This window comes from Candoia aspera, chromosome 4, assembly GCF_035149785.1.
Source record: "Candoia aspera isolate rCanAsp1 chromosome 4, rCanAsp1.hap2, whole genome shotgun sequence".
Classification (NCBI taxonomy): Eukaryota; Metazoa; Chordata; class Lepidosauria; order Squamata; family Boidae; genus Candoia; species Candoia aspera.
In genome coordinates this window covers 1,712,968-1,728,578 of record NC_086156.1, presented here as the reverse complement: position 1 = coordinate 1,728,578, position 15,611 = coordinate 1,712,968, and the positions used below count along the sequence as shown (strand labels likewise).

The following is a 15,611-nucleotide window of genomic DNA, read 5'->3' as shown; positions in this document are numbered from 1 at the left end:
GCTGTTCTCCAGCCAGCATGGTTGCCTCAGTGCGAGAAGGAAGCGTAGGAACTGAAAAGAATGCAGAGAGGAGCAACAGAGATGGTGAGGGGCTTGGGGGCGACATCCTATGAAAAGGAACTGTGTGGTTAGCCTAAAGAAGAGAAGCAGAGGGGAGACACGTGAGCAGTCTTCCAGTCCTTGATGGCCTGTACCAGGGAAGAGAGTGGGGATTTACTCTCCATGGCTCCCCAGGGTTGGACAAGAACCAGTGGGTGGAAGTTTACAGAGGGACATCCAAACTCAAAATAAGGAGGGATTTCCTGACTGAGAGAGCTGTGAAGCAGTGGGCACCCTGACATACTTTTTTTTAATAAGTTTTTTTGTGTGTTTTACAAAACAGTCTTTAAAGAAGGAAGAACATTAAAATAAATGAAAGTACTGAGTAAGAATGCAAGCTCAGAAGAGAGGAAAAAGATTTAAAATCTATCTTATCTTGTATATTTATCAATAGTGACTGGTTGGCCCATGAATTCAATGCGGCAATATGAACAAGACAAGATATTATTGCAAGGTATCACAGACTCTGCCATACTAACACCTATGGCTGCCTCTTTTGCTTGGCAGAGAATATTGCTGATAAATCGCACATTCCCCAACACTGTTCCTCGGCACCTGCAATCAGACCATTGTTCCCATTGCTTAATGCAGTGCTTCTCAACCTTGGCCGCTTTGAGACGGGTGGACCTCAACTCCCAGAATTCCCCAGCCAGCCGTGCTGTGCTTGGGAATTCTGGGAGCTGAAGTCCACCCGTCTCAAAGCGGCCAAGGTCGAGAAACACAGGCTTAAGGCAACTGCCGCATTTTCCCCACCCGCCGCCTTCCCCGCGGCCTCGGCTGCCCCCTGGCGGCCGCTTGCAGTGCGCAGCCGGGGAGGAGGGGCGCCGCCCTCCAGGGTCGACTCGCGGGCGGCCACGCAGGCGCAGAGCAGATAAAGCCTGTCCCGTGGCGCCGCTGCCGCAGAGGTGGCTACTCCAGTGCCTGCGTGCCTGGGGCGCCGGCGGGGCGGGGCGGCCAGGCGCGGCCGGGCGGCAGCTGCTCGGAGGCTCCCCGAGGGCTTGCTCAGCCTCCAGCCTCGGGGGGTCCGGGCGGGCGGGCGGCGAGGCAGGCGGCACCAGGGCAGCCCGGCGCGGCTCCGGCGAGGTCCTCGGCGGGGTCCTGGCGTGACATTGATCTCGCCGCCATGTCGGAGCAGTCGCGCACCTCTCCCGCCGCCGCCCACCCGGGGGTTATTGGCTTTCTGCGGCACCAGATCAAGCATCGCCCCAGTGTGAGTGGCTCCGGGACTCCAGCTCCCGTCGCCCCCGGCGCTTGCTTTCCTGGTGGGGCCGGGTCCGCCCTTCAGGCCTTGCAGCTGCAGTCCTTCGATTCCTCCAGCTCGGGGGACTCCAGCTCCCATCACTCCCCATCCGCACAGCTGGTGCTTCGAGCCGGCTGCTCCCGTCAGCCCAGCGTGGGCTTTCCACGGGAGAAGGGTGGGCTCCCAGGGGTGCCGCGCTGTCCCTGCTGCGGTTTGGGCTTCAGCTCCATCATCCCCGGCCACCGCCATCCCTGCTGGCTGGGGAAGATGGGAAGGGATGGTGGCCGTTTGGGGAGGCCAGTTGCAGCTTTTCTCTGGGTTGCCGGAGGGAGGAGGCTTTTCATGGCGGGGGGGGGGGTTGCCCTTAGCAGCCTTTTGCGGTTATGCAAAAGGGAGAGAAAAATAGGGACGAAGGGCACCTGGGGGCCCTTTAAAGGCCAGCCGGGCGGCACCTGACCTTGCTGCTAGTGCCAGGCGTGCCCAGGGAGCGTGCCCACGAGAAACGTGCAAGCAGCGGCCAAGCGGCAGGTGGCGCGCAGAGGCTGCTAACGCAAACCGGCTGGAAGCGGCGACCATTGCCGCAGGGGGGCTTCTTCCTCCCCCCTCCCCCATAAGCTGGGGAACGGTGGGCATGGGGGGGGCTGTAAAATGAGAGCCCTTTTTTCTTGACCCCCTCTGAATCATCAGAGGGTGTATAAATTAGGCTGCAGTATCAGAGAATAGCTTCAAATCTGATGATCCCCTCGAGGAGACGGCGTTTACCGCTCTTGCTTCCCCCTTAGCCAGAGTTGAGTCTCTGCTGCTTAACCATCGTGGCTTGCTCCTTCTGTGGGGAGGACTGTTCCAAACAGCTGTTTGCTGTGCTTTCGGAGGGGCACCCTAATTGCCAGCCCTGCCTTATCTCTCGTCCGTTTTTCCTGGGCAAGAGGTTATTTATCCAGAAAGCTCTAATTCTCCCGGAATTGTGGCTATTCCATCGCATGCTGGCCTTGTAAGTTTTGGGACAGGCAGCTTTACACTGATGGTGGAGATGTGGGGGAGAGCCAGTTTGGTGTTACACAAATGGAAGGAAGGAGGGAGGGAGGCACACAGGAATGTTTAATCTCCCACCCGTCCACCTGTGGTTCGGAGGTGCAAGTTATTGTTCTCAAGGTTGCCTTTTTAACCTCCGGATCTTGTCTGCCTTGCAGCTCATTCCACTCTTCCTGATCATGGGGACGGCAGTAACTGGCGCGGGACTGTACCTTCTCCGTCTTGCTTTGGTCTGCCCGGAGGTCAGGTAGGGGCGCACTCTCTTTGCGACATCTCCCAAATAAAACGGGCCTTGCTCTCCTTGCAAACCTCCACACTGATGACTTTGGCGTCGTGGTTTTCAGCTGTAGCGATTTCATTGGATCCTCGGCATTTTGGAGAAAGCACGGCGCTTAAAGGGCCAGCCAGCTTTCTAAGCACAGTTAAGTTTAAGGCAGGAGAAGTTGGGCTGGTGCACCAATTGCGGCCTTACCTGGTGCAGGGGGACCTGGCCACAGTAACACGCTCTCCTTACCAACCGGTTACACCAGAGTTTTTCAGCCATGGCAACTTTATAAGATGGGTGGACTTCAACTCCCAGAATTCCCCAGCCATCATGGGGAATTCTGGGAGTTGAAGTCCACACATCTTAACGTTGCCAAGGTTGGAAGAAAAAAGGGTTGACACGGCACTGTACTTTACATGGGGCTGCCCTTAAAGACTACCCAGAAAATTTGACCGGTCCAGAATGCAGAGGCCGACATGCTCACTGTCTCGTGGCGCACGGAAAATATTCCACTGATTCTACAGTCCCTGTGCTGGTTGCCAGTTTGTTTCCGGGTACCATATAAAGTGCTGAGGTCGACCTCTAAAGTTCTTTATGCTGTTTTAATGGTGGGGATGGTGTTCATCATAGTAACTTGTCTCTCTTTTAATCATACCGTGGATGTTTTAAATCTTTTGCTATGTTATATACTACAGAAACCACCAAGGGCGGTTAGATTGTGGCAGAGAATAAGTTTAATTAGTAAATAAGTCTGCAGATTTTAGATAGGAGCGTGGGCTCCGGTGCAGTGTTTTATCCATCCCTATCTTGTTTACTGTTACAGGTAGCCCTCGCTTAATGATCATTCGTTTACTGATGGTTTAGACTTACGATAGGTTCTCACATTTATGACCATCACAGTGTCCCCACGGTCACGTGATCGCAATTCGGGCACTTGGCAACCGGTTCGCATGTACGACCGTCGCAGTGTCTCAGGGTCACGTGATTGCCATTTTTGACCTTCCCAGCTGGCTTCTGGCAAGCAAAATCAATGGAGAGCTGTGCAATTCACTCAACAACACGTGATTCACTTCACCATGTGATTCACTTTGTGGCTGTGGTGATTCGCATAATGGCTACCACAAAAAAGGGTATAAAATTGGGTTGGATTCGCTTAACAACTGCATCAGTTACCAACTGAAATTCCGGTCTCAATTGCAGTCATTAAGCAAGGACTACCTGTATTGGGGATGAATAATAAGATGGATGTTTCTGAAGGAATGGTGGTCTTCCTGTAAGGGAATTGTAAAGAAATTGATGTTTATTTGCTATTGTTGGAATTGTGGTTCCATAAGAGCCTTGAGGGGCAGTGGGTGCATTCATTTATACAGTACGCTGATCATGTGCATTTTGTTCCCTCTTTTGCCTAGCTGGGACAGGAAGAATAACCCGGAACCTTGGAACCAATTAGACCCTACTCACCGTTATAAGGTGGGGCATTTAATACTGAACAAGCTGCAACACTCGGTCAATGATGGTCTTTGCCATGGAACAGACTGCACTTTAAGGGGCTCCACCCCAAAAATGGCTGGATTTTGAATTACACTGAGAGCCACCGTAATACAGTGTCCCGATGAAAGGGCTGGCCTTAGACGGGAGATCCTCAGGGTCTAGTCCGCCCTCAGCCATGGAAGTTCCCTGGATGACTTTGGGCCTGTTGCTCTCTGAGCCCATCCAACATCATAGGATTGTTGGAAAAAAGACAGGAGGTGTGCTTTTTGGAGGAAAGATGGGGTATAAATATAATCAGTAAATGAATATTGGGTGTGTGGTTGTTGTTGTTGTTGTTTTTTTTGAAACATCATCAAAAGTTATCCCATTAGGTCATCTCTGAGTAAACAAACGGAGCTCAGGACCAAATCCTTATTTTTTCCTGCAAAGCGGCTTTAACGTCTTTGCCAAAGCATCACACCCTTACTTAACGCTGAATGGAGGGTTCTGTAGAATTCCAACAGACAAGAATAATTATCCACAGAAAAATGAGCTGCTTATTTAGAGCTTTGGGGTAATTACATTCCTACATTTAACTGAAGGCATTTTCTCATATCTTCTTCTCTTGTCTATAAATATTTCTGTGTGTGCATTTCACTTTTGCACACTGAAAAGTTTTCCTCATTTCTCCCTTTCCTCTTAAACCATGGTCGTGATTTCCAGGCATCTTGAAACCGCTTACAGAGTCTTGGAGTAGCTGGCTGTGCCTCCTTAACTATGTAATATTTTTGGCATTCTAGTTTGTCTGCTGAAAGCTCGGCTTCTCCCATATTTGGTTTGTATGAAAGCCATCATCCAACATTGTCTCTAAAAGGGATCATAGGCAGGTGGGGAAAAAAAACTCTAGTGCTTTTGATAGCACAGAACTTGTGTGATCTTTTACATTATAAACATTCCTGAAAAATCCAAAGAGCAACAGTAGTTTGGAAAACAGAATAGTGAGAGAATACTGGTAGTCTTCACTTAACGACCACAATTGGGACCAGAATTTTGGTTGCTAAGCAAAGCGGTCATTAAGCAAATCTGACCCGATTTTACAACGCTTTTGTGACTGTCGTTAAGCAAATAACTGCGGGCCTTAAGCAAACCATGTGGTCGTTAAGCAAATCAAGCAGTTCTCCATTGATTTTGCTTGCCGGAAACCGGCCAGGAAGGTCGAAAATGGCAATCACCTGACCATGGGACACTGCAATGGCCATAAATGCAAACCAGTTGGCAAGCGCCCAAGTTGTGGTCACATGGCCGTGGGGATGCTGCAATGGTCGTTAAGTGTGAGAACCAGTCGTAAGTCTCTCTTCAACACCATTGTAAGTCTGAACTATCACTAAATGAATGGTTGTTAAGTGAGGACTACCTGTATAGTACTGTTCTGTGCAGCTGGGTGGCAAGACCACTTGCTAAGGCTCTGGTGGTCTAAGCTTGACTTCGGTGCAGAGTTGGGATCCAAGGAAGTATGAAATGCTGTACCTTTTTTGCAACCAGCTCGTATCTTTCCTTTCTGTACAAGCAGGGCTTTCATCTTACGAATTCTTCTCTCCTTTCCTAGTTCTTTGCCATAAATATGGACTACAGCAAGTTGGAAAAAGACCGTCCCGACTTCTAAAGCATGGAACGTCCCAAACGTCCTCTTAAAAGCTGTACACAAAGCGAAGGTCTTCAGGTCTTCCAGAAGCTGACCGCACAACGCATTGTTGATAATCCGGGAAATACATATTGATGTGCATTGCGCTTAAAATGATGTTGTGGAAAAGTGCATGCAGAAACTTAATAAATCGACAACTTGAAACTTTTTTGGTCTACCTGGATTTGTTCAATCTTATGTCAGGGTCAAAACAATTTAAAGAGTTACTTATTACTAATAGCCATGGGCCATTTCAAGCATCCAAATGAAAAAAGTGCCTACACCACCAGACCTGAACGCTGGATAGAAGGCAGTTTTGTGACGGCTGCTTAAATGGTGAAGTCAGCTTCGGAGCGTCTGGTCCCGCCCCGGAATGAGTCTGACGGGCCGCCAGAGCCTTCCGTGGCATATCTGTATTTCAAACGCCACTGGTTTGGGATGTAGCCTAGAGGATGAATTGAGGTATGTGCTGCAGGACCACTTTGGGGAGAAAAAAGACTAAAGACTGGCTAGGTGAATAGTAACTTCCGGGTTCATTCCAAAAGTTTAGAAGAAGCTTCACTGTGGGATTTCACACAAGGTTTTCCCTCTTACACGCTGCCCACTATAGATCTCCCAAAGATGGTTAAATCTATCCCTTCCTTCAGGAGATGATGTACTGTGCGTGGTTAAGGCACGTGCAAGATGACGTTAAAATCTGGCTGTTCTCAAAGCTGCTGTCCTGATTACAGGTGGAAACAGCCTTTTTCTGTGAGTTCTGGGAGTGGGCCGCTTTTATCCTTAATAATCCTTAATCCTTATAATACTTTTTATAAGGAGTGGGGTCATTCTTCAGTCTTTCTCTGGGCAAAAAGGAAGAACGCTGTCCGCAGGCATCGGCCTTTCTGCCCGTTCTTGCCAGAGAGCGCCCCACCGGCCTAAAAGCCTGGCATTAGCAGGACCGTCCCAAAACAGGTGTGCCTAAGGAAGGGGTGGCCTGCTCCGGCTCCTTGCACGGGGCGCAGGAGGGCGGCTGGAATAAAGCAAGGCCCCCCGGCTCTGCTCGTCCCTGCTGGGGATGTGGAAGGGCAGGATTGGGCCTTTGGCTGTTCAGGGGCAGAGCGAGGGAGGAGAGGAGGGTCCTTCCGCTGAAAGTCCGGCTGCCTCTCCCTCGGGCAGCGCCAGGCCTCTGCTGCGGCAGCTGGAACAAACTGGACCGGATGCCTTTGCCGGAGGGAGCGCCTGGCCTCTCTCCCCCTCCCTGCACTCCAAGGGGCTCTGACCGGCCGGCTTGGCTTCCCCGCTGTTGGGCAGCCCCCGGACGACCTGGTCCGTCCTCACACCGGCTGCCTGCTCGGAGGGAAGCCGGCAGGAGGCGAGGCCTGTGGAGGAGTCCTGGGAGAAGGCGGCGGCCCCCGCTTTCGTGTGGAGGGCAGGAGCCACCCTTGGCGCCAGGAGGCTCAGACCCCAACCAAGAGTCAGGCTGGACGTGAGGGAGGCTCAGCCTGGCCCAGCGCAGCCTGGCCCGTGGCTGACCTGGGAGAAGACCTCGGCGCTCTTGGATGGGGGACCACCAGGAGAGCCGAGGGCGGTAGGCGTCACCGGGAAGGCAGCGCCGAGGCCGGGCGGGGGCGGCCTTGCCATCGGTTCCTCTGCCGCATTCGGGCCGGCGCGGCCCGGGCGGCGCTTTGCAGACCCGCTCGGCGCGCCTGCAGGAAACGGAGCCGCCGCGCAGGCGGGGCGGGCGGGGCGCTCCCGAGGCGAGCGGACTGCAACTCCCAGAGTTCCCCGCGCCGCTCCCGCCGGCGGAAGGCGCCGCGGCCGGCGAGCGGACTACGGCTCCCGGCAGGCCCCGCGGGGCGTCCCGGGCCGGGTGGGCCGCGCGGGCCGGCGCCCCCATGGAGAGCCCCGCGGCCACCTTCACGCTGGCCTACCTGGCGCTGGCGGTGTGCTTCGTCGTCCCGCCCACCGAGTTCCACCTGGCCGGGCTGACGGTGCAGAACCTGCTGGGCGGCTGGCTGGGCAGCGAGGACGCGGCCTTCGTGCAGTACCACCTGCGCCGGGGCACCGGCACGCTGCTGGCCCACGCCGCCCTGCCGCTCGGTGGGCCCCGGAGGGCAGGGCAGGGGAGGGGAGGGCAGGGGAGGGGAGGGGGCGAGGGCCGGGAGACCCCCGGCCGCCCCCGGGCCCCGCCCCCGCGGAAAGGGGAGGGGCGAGCAGGTGAAGGGGGGCTCGGGCGGGGGTCACAGACCCCAGGAGGGGACGGAGGAGGGGGAAGGGCAGCTGGGCCCCCCTTCCCTTCCCTTCCCTTCCCTGGGGGAGGGGGAGAGCGGGGCCGGAGGGCAGTCCCGACCCCCGGGGGGCTCCGTTTCTCTCCCCGTCGCCCGCTAGGGGGGATGGAGGCGGGGGGAGAGCGGGAGGCAGCCGGACCCGCCCTCCCCAGGGGGCTGGGCAGGAGGGGGGCCGGGGGGGCCGGGGGACCCCAGGAGGGGGCGGCGCTCCCAGCCGCTTGGCTCGAGGGAGGGAGGGGCCGGCGGCGGCGGAGGAGGGCCGCACCTTTGGCCTCCAGAGGGGAGCCTCGACCGGGGCTTGGTTGCATTTTATTGATTGACTTGATTGATCGAACAGATTTATACGGCCACCCAACTCACACACGGTGACTCCGGGTGGCTTTGCTGCTGCTGCTGCTGCTGTTAGTTGCCCTCGAGTCTCCGTGGCCCAGGGCGACCCCAGGTGTAACAGAGCGAAATGCTGTTTGGTCTTGCGCCACGTGCCCGGCTGTTCCAGTGTTGGCACCCATTGTTGCTACGATTGCGTCAATCCATCGCATCGAAGGTCCTCCTCTTTTCCGCCAGCCCTCGACTTTGCCAGACCTGATGCCCTTTCCAAGCGATCGGTCTTTCCAGACGATGTGCCCAAAGCATGAGAGTCTCAGCCTAGTCAGCTTCGCCTCTAGGGAAGATTCTGGGTGTATTTCTTCTAAAACTGATTTGTTTGTTCTCCGGCAGCCCATGGTATTTTCAGTCATCTTCGCCAACACCACAGTTGGAATGCATCAATTCTTCTTTCTTCCTTTTTTAATGCCCAACCTTCACAGGCATATGTGGCAATTTAGAAGCCCATGGCGTGAGTCAGATGCACCCTTGTTTTTAAACTGATGTCTTTACTTGTGAAAACTTTAGATAGGTCTTTGGTGGCACTTACAGAATTAAAAATTGATGCCTTCGGAGTCACTGGGAGTCGGGCGGCTGATGAGGAAGCAGGAGCAGAGCTGGAGGCTTTCACGTGGCCTGTCTCCCCTGACCCCTCTCCCGCCAGCGGGAAAAGGCAACGCCTTGGAGGCTCTGGGCAGAGGGAGAAAGTCTCCTGCGGGGAAGAGGTTTTGAGGAGGAGCGCGGCCTCATGGGGAGGCAGCAGGTGGCATTTGGCGGGTCCAAACAGCGCCCTTGACCAGGTCAGTGAGGAACCTCCCAGCTGCATTCCTAGAACATTTGAAGCTAGTACTGTGGAGGTTTCCTTGGGATGAATGTTTTTGGTGCTTAGTCCAGCTGTTTGGTTAGTCCATTGCTTGGCACCGTGTGTGAGTTCACGAAATGGGTTAATTCAGTGCCCAGATTATTATGCCGTGGCCAGCGATGGCAAAAGAAGCAGCAGGTGGGTGTCTCGATGCTGTCAGCAAAGGAGAAGGAGCTGCCATCTCTTTGACACAGAAAGCGCACCTTTGGAGGCTCCGCCCTTCTGCTACGTGGAGGCCTTAAGAAAGGAAATTACGCCTGGTTCATTTCGTCTTCTGAAAAGACGTTTCTTCTCTCCCCAGGCTATTACGTTGGCATGTGTTTTGCAGCGCCAGAGAAGCAGCTCTGCAGCTTTTACGAGGCCCCCGACATTTGGAAAAGCTTCTTTGTGGTGGCCGTTCTCGTCCTGACGGTTGCAGGGATATTCGCCTATTACCGGGCCCGGAACGGCTGGAATAACCACCCACTGGTCAAGACGCTCTCCAGCTATGCTCTCCCCCACTCGGGCTGGAGGGCTGTCGCCTCTTCCATCAATACTGAATTCAGGAGGATTGACAAGTTTGCGACGGGGGCCCCCGGGGCACGAGTCATTGTCACCGACACCTGGATCCTCAAAGTGACCACGTATTCTTTGCACGTGGCCCAGCAGCGGGACATCCACCTCACGGTGGTAGACTCCAGGCAGCATGACCTGTTGCCGGATTCCAACATGCCTGCGCAGTTCCTCACCATCCGTGTGGCCAGCGTGAATCCCAGCGTGAAGCCTTTTGATATCCGGTAAAGTTTCTTGGGAATCCGTGGTGTCCTTCAAGTCTGGCAGAAGGCGGCCTCAGAATTATATTCCGTGAGGCCAGCTGATTGCAGAGCTGAATGTTACAGCCCAAACACTTAAATGGTGTCTTTATGATACAGGTAGTCCTCGTTTAACGGCCACAATTGGGACTGGAATTTTGGTTGCTAAGTGAAGCAGTCGTTAAGGGAATCTGACCTGATTTTACGACCTTTGTGATGGTCGTTAAGTGAACCATGTGGTGGTTAAGCAATCATGCGTTTCCCCATTGATTTTGCTTGCCAGAAGCTGGCCAGGAAGGTCAAAAATGGCGATCATGTGACCATGGGACTCTGCAACAGTCATAAACACGAACCAGTTGCCAAGCACCCAAATTGTGAACACATGACTGGGGACACTGTGATGGTCATAAGAGTGAGGACTGGTCACAAGTTGGTTTTTCCAGCACCGTTGTAAGTCTGAACCATCACCAAACAAATGGTTGTTAAGCGAGGACTACCTGTAACTATTTTGACCTAACTGTATTTCCAGTTGGGAAAGTGTCAGCTGCAAAAATAGCAAGGTTTTGTACCCAGAATGTTCCACTCCTGGCTGGTGGAACAATCAGTCTGCCTGTAATGCCTGCCGTGCTCTTTAACTGGAGTGGGCAGGAAACAGGTCCAGCTGCATGAGGCGCTGGAACCTTTAAAGCAGCGTTCCTCCACTCTGGCACCCTCCAGATGTGTTCAGGTTGCAGACTCCCAGAATTCCTCACCGGCACGTATGGAGGCCTCCAAAGTGCACTTATACCTGCAGTGTTGCTGGCTGAGTAGAAAATTCCAGGAATTGGGATTCTAAAGCACCTGGAGGGCAGCAGGTGTCTGCCTTAATTAAGCCTCTTTGCTTGACCCTCTGCCCTTGGATCAGGTTTGGATGAACTGCTTAGGAGGCCGGACCTGGACCCCTAATCCTGCTTATTCTCCACGGGGGTCTCTAGTCAGACATCTTTTCCTTTGAAGTAGGTATTGTTTGCAGAAAGCTTTGTTTCTTCCTGAGCTGTAATCAAATGTATGTCGGTCTTTGTCCAGTGGGGACACTCTCCACATCTGTTCTGGCTTGCTGGGGAATCCTGGGAAGTGAAATCTACACATCTGGGAGGAGCCCAAGCAGATGAAGGCTGATGCAGCTGCTTTTCTCTGTATTAAAAAGATAAACCAGGCCGTGCTGTTTCTTCTGTAGCTCCCACATTTGAAGTAGAAAGCCCCTGTTTTACCAGAATCTGATGTAACCTTCGTTTTCCTCGAGGCTGAACTCATCTGAATATGGGGAGTTACAGGAAAAGCTTCACGCCCCGATCCGCAATGCTGCAAACGTGGTCATCCACCAGAGCCTGAGCGACATGTTCCTGGAAACCTTCACCTCTCTGGTGGAGAGGAATCAGACCTACGCTGTGCCAAGCAATCTGGTGAGACTTCCTTGAGCTTTGGAGATTATTGTTTTTTTAATCTTGCCTCTTTGTTTGCCTGCATTAAAATTTATTTAATAGATTTATATCCCACTTAACAGGTAGTCCTTGAGTTACGACCATTTGTTTAGTGACCATTCAAAGTTATGACGGTGCTGAGAAAAGTGACTCATGACTGACTGGTCCTTGCACTTTTGACTGTCACAGCGGGTACCCCCCTGGTCACATGATCAAAATTCGGGTGCTTGGTCACCGGCATGTATTTACAATGGTTGCAGTGTCCTGGGATCATGTGATTGCTGGATTCGCTTAATGAGCAGATGACTCGCTTAACAACAGTGGCAAAAAAGGTCGTAAAATTGGGCACGACTAGCTTAATGACCACCTCACTTGGCGGCGGGATTTCCAGTCCCAGTTGTGATCATAAATCGAGGACTACCTGTACTTTGTACAAGTGAAGGGAATGAGCTTGGCATCAAAGGTGCTGGGTAGAGAAGAGGGTCAAGATTGGCTCAGTGCTGCCATCTAGCCAAGAAGTGCAGATTTCCTTGAGTTGAGTCTGATGCACCCATGTACAGGTAGTCCTCATTTAACAACCATTCGTTTAGTGATGGTTTGGACTTACGATGGTGCTGAAAAAACCCACTTATGACCAGTCCTCACACTTATGACCATTGCAGCATCCCTGCAGTCACATGATCACAATTTGGGTGCTTGGCAACCGGTTGGCATTTATGACCATTGCAGCATCCCATGGTCATGTGATCACCACTTGCGGCCTTCCCAGCTGGCCTTTGACAAGCAAAATTAATGGGGAACCACGTGATTCACTTAATGCCCATGTGGTTCACTTAATGCCTGCAGTGATTTGCTTAACAGCTGCCACAAAAAAAGGTTGTAAAATTGGGTCGGATTTGCTTAATGACCCCTTCACTTAGCAACCAGAATTCTGGTCCCAATTGTGGTCGTTAAACGAGGACTACCTGTAGTTTCCTTGGCAGCAGGATAGAAGGGTTGGCCACTAGCTCTTGCATTTTTATGGGGTGTTTTTCCACCTTCCCCAGCTGCCCTGTAGCTCTTGGGTCTCCGCATATTCTCCCATCGAAGCACCAACCTGTCTGGCCCCTGCTTTGCCACTCCCAAATAAATACCCAGAGGCCCCTTTCTCCCTCTCACTGTGCAGGAGCTGGACCTCTGCATCGGGTGCATGCAGACTCGGGCCAACGTCAAGCTCCTGAAGAACTGCCAGGAGCCCCGCGAAGGCGAGTGCCAGCCGTGCTTCTGCCACCCGATGTGGTGCTTGCTATGCATGGGCAAGTGGTTCGCCAGCCAGCAGGACCAGCAGCACCCGGAGACCTGGCTTTCCAGCCACGTGCCTTGCCCCACCTGCCGAGCCAAGTTCTGCATTCTGGACGTCTGCCTGGTGCAGTGAAGGAGTCCCAGGGGAGTTTGAGAGGTGGAGGGGGGGGAGAGGAAATAAGGATTTGGCTGCGGGGTCTTTATTTTGGTTCCTGGGGGCTTCTCTGCAGGAGGATCCTATAAGCCCCCCTCCTGTGTTTTGTCCATGTTTGAACTCCCTTTAAATGCAGTGTTTCTCAACCTCGGCAACTTTACGCTGTGTGGACTTCAACTCCTAGAATTCCCCTGGGGAATTCTGGGAGTTGAAGTCCACACAGCTTAAAGTTGCCGAGGTTGAGAAACACTGCTTTAATGGCTATAGTTGGGAATCTTTCTACCTGCTTGAAACAGCACTTTGTGGATTCTGTTCAGTTCCACTAACTCTTGAGTAACACTAACTCTTGAGAATTCTGGTTTTAAGGCTCTAGAATGCTGGTTCCCGGCAAGTATTCCTAAAAATGAAAGTGGCTAGCTTCTCTTGATAAGCTGGTTTGCTGTTCAAGGGTACCGTTCTGTATTGCTTCCTAAATCAGTACTCAATTTGGTGGGTTTTCTATGCTCTGCCTTAGTATGGAATTCAACTTCCGTTTTGCCAACTTTCTGATGCTGTAAACAGGAATTACACTTATGGAGGCTTTGAAACTTCTTTCCTCATAAATAAGATGCTTGGATTGGATTCTCGGCTTGGATTCAGACTAAGCCTGCAATCCTGTAGTCATGGAATTAAAGAATGATCTCACTGGGACTTATTCCATATAGCAGGGTTTCTCAACCTTGGCCACTTGAAGATGGGTGGACTTCAACTCCCAGAATTCCCCAGCCAGCATGGCTGGCTGGGGAATTCTGGGAGTTGAAGTCCACCCATCTTCAAGTGGCCAAGGTTGAGAAACCCTGCCATATAGAGGTGTATAGGATTGTAATATAAATTATTGCAGTGTTTTAGCAGGATTTTCTCTGCTCAAGAATACAGATTTAATGACCAGGAACTCAGGTGATTAAAAATCACTTTTTTGAGCTTAAAATACAGTCGTGGGAAAGCGATTTGGCATTAGAAGTATTTCTGTACCAAAAGCAACAGATTGGGAACATACCCCATTGTGTTTCTGGGGTGGGCAAAAAAGAGAACGGAATCTTTGGCAGGCATTCTTATTTTTCTGATGGTTTCCTAACTCATGTTCACCAAGGGTGTTATTGCTTCAGTGATCCTTTGCAAAGGGAAATGGAAGAGAATTGCTTTTATTAATAAACACATGTTAGTCGACAACCGAGCGTTTGTAAGGGACGAGATGGATTTAAGCGTCTGCTGATTTTAAATTAAACGAACGGTCATGCTTGTCCCTTCTATTTGTTTCTATTTACCTCTTTCCTTTTGTCCAGACTAGTGTTTCTCAACCCTGGTCTGGGAACGAGGGAATTCTTCCCCCACCCTCCCATACCTTTATTTTTTCCTAATGGGAATCCTTAAGACTTAAATCTCCGTTCATTTCATCTGTTTGGATCCAGAAGTGTCACGATGGTGATTACAGCCGTGCGGTTGAAGCTTCGCCCCTTTTTAATGTGCGCCTGTTTGTAGATCCATGAACTTTTTCAAGTTTACTCAGAAGTAAGCCTTGTTGGGCGTAACGGAGTTGATCCCTCAGCAGGTCTAGGTTTACAGCCTCCGTCCGGAGCCGTCCTGCCATCATTTTAAATGTTGGTGCCGCGTTTCAAGAGCAGCGTTGTTTGGCAGAGAAACTCAAGAAGGGTTTTTAAGCCCACTTGTTTCTGGAGGCCCTTTCCTCGGCTGCTGCCTCATCAGCGAAAGAAGATTGATCTTTTCCAACATTCTCACCAGCCGGAGCGTTTTGACACGTTAGCCAAGTCAGGTGATTATGACTTAACGAAGCTCACTTTTCCCAAACCCATTTCTGCAGCAGGCTTAACCTGTCAAATGAACTGGTTTTCTGAATTTGCACACTAAGCCACACCAAAAAATAAAGTGAAATGCGACCAAGCATCGTATTTGCAAAGGCAGCGGGTACGTTTCTGAGTGACCAGGTTAAAACATTGTACGGATGCACCTTATCTTGCATACCTCGGATTCCCAACCTTGCCCAGTTCCAGATGTGTGGACTTCAAATCCCAGAATTTCCCAGCCAGTACACCCCCTGCTGAGAATTCTGGGTGGGCCTAGAGGTGGGAAACACTGCGGGAAGGTCCTGGGCGAGTTCCTGTTTCAACTGCCCTTAGATCTTTGGGTGGTAGTACAGAAGGTGGATGGGGCTAGGAGGAGCATTTGATTATAGGTAATATAGGTAATACGATTAGTGCTCTATGTTTAGTGACTGTCTCCTTCCCTGAGATTAATTCCAGTTGAGAAATACCTGGAAGGCATTATCCAGTATTACATTCACTACCAGGGCTGGTACTAGTAATCCTACACATAATCTGCCAAATAAAATTTGCCACTCTTGTGAGTCTAACGATTGTATCCGTTCTTTCATTCATCTGGGCTTTATCATTATTTAAGTATTAAGTATTTAAGAATTACTGCTGTTCTCTTTGATTTCAAATTTATGTATGAAATCTCATTGTTCAGTTTCTTTTCCACTTGCTTTTGAAATAGTGCTTGTCACGACTGATTTATTGATAACAAATCTAGAAGAATTATTTTAAATCTCTAGCTGTTCTGGGTGTTCTTTCCCAAGGTATGAATCAC

The 15,611-nt window shown here is 51.6% G+C and overlaps 2 protein-coding genes across 3 annotated transcripts; both read left to right on the top strand.

Annotated features, from left to right (window-relative positions):
* The first annotated feature begins 1,205 nt into the window (after nucleotides 1-1,205).
* NDUFA4 (NDUFA4 mitochondrial complex associated) lies at nucleotides 1,206-5,952 on the top strand. Its single transcript, XM_063303277.1, has 4 exons — nucleotides 1,206-1,309; nucleotides 2,530-2,618; nucleotides 4,046-4,106; nucleotides 5,713-5,952. The coding sequence occupies exons 1-4, from the start codon at nucleotides 1,223-1,225 to the stop codon at nucleotides 5,767-5,769; spliced, it is 294 nt and encodes a 97-aa protein (XP_063159347.1). The 5' UTR covers nucleotides 1,206-1,222; the 3' UTR covers nucleotides 5,770-5,952.
* A 1,663-nt stretch (nucleotides 5,953-7,615) lies between these two features.
* On the top strand, nucleotides 7,616-14,254 carry TMEM129 (transmembrane protein 129, E3 ubiquitin ligase). 2 transcript variants are annotated; one of them, XM_063303250.1, is made up of 4 exons: nucleotides 7,626-7,869; nucleotides 9,584-10,058; nucleotides 11,356-11,515; nucleotides 12,699-14,254. In XM_063303250.1, the coding sequence occupies exons 1-4, from the start codon at nucleotides 7,665-7,667 to the stop codon at nucleotides 12,945-12,947; spliced, it is 1,089 nt and encodes a 362-aa protein (XP_063159320.1). In that variant the 5' UTR covers nucleotides 7,626-7,664; the 3' UTR covers nucleotides 12,948-14,254. The 2 variants fall into 2 exon arrangements, with proteins under 2 accessions (XP_063159321.1, XP_063159320.1); XM_063303251.1 differs by lacking the exon at nucleotides 11,356-11,515 and having other exon boundaries at nucleotides 7,616-7,869; nucleotides 12,699-12,895.
* Nucleotides 14,255-15,611: the final 1,357 nt, after the last annotated feature.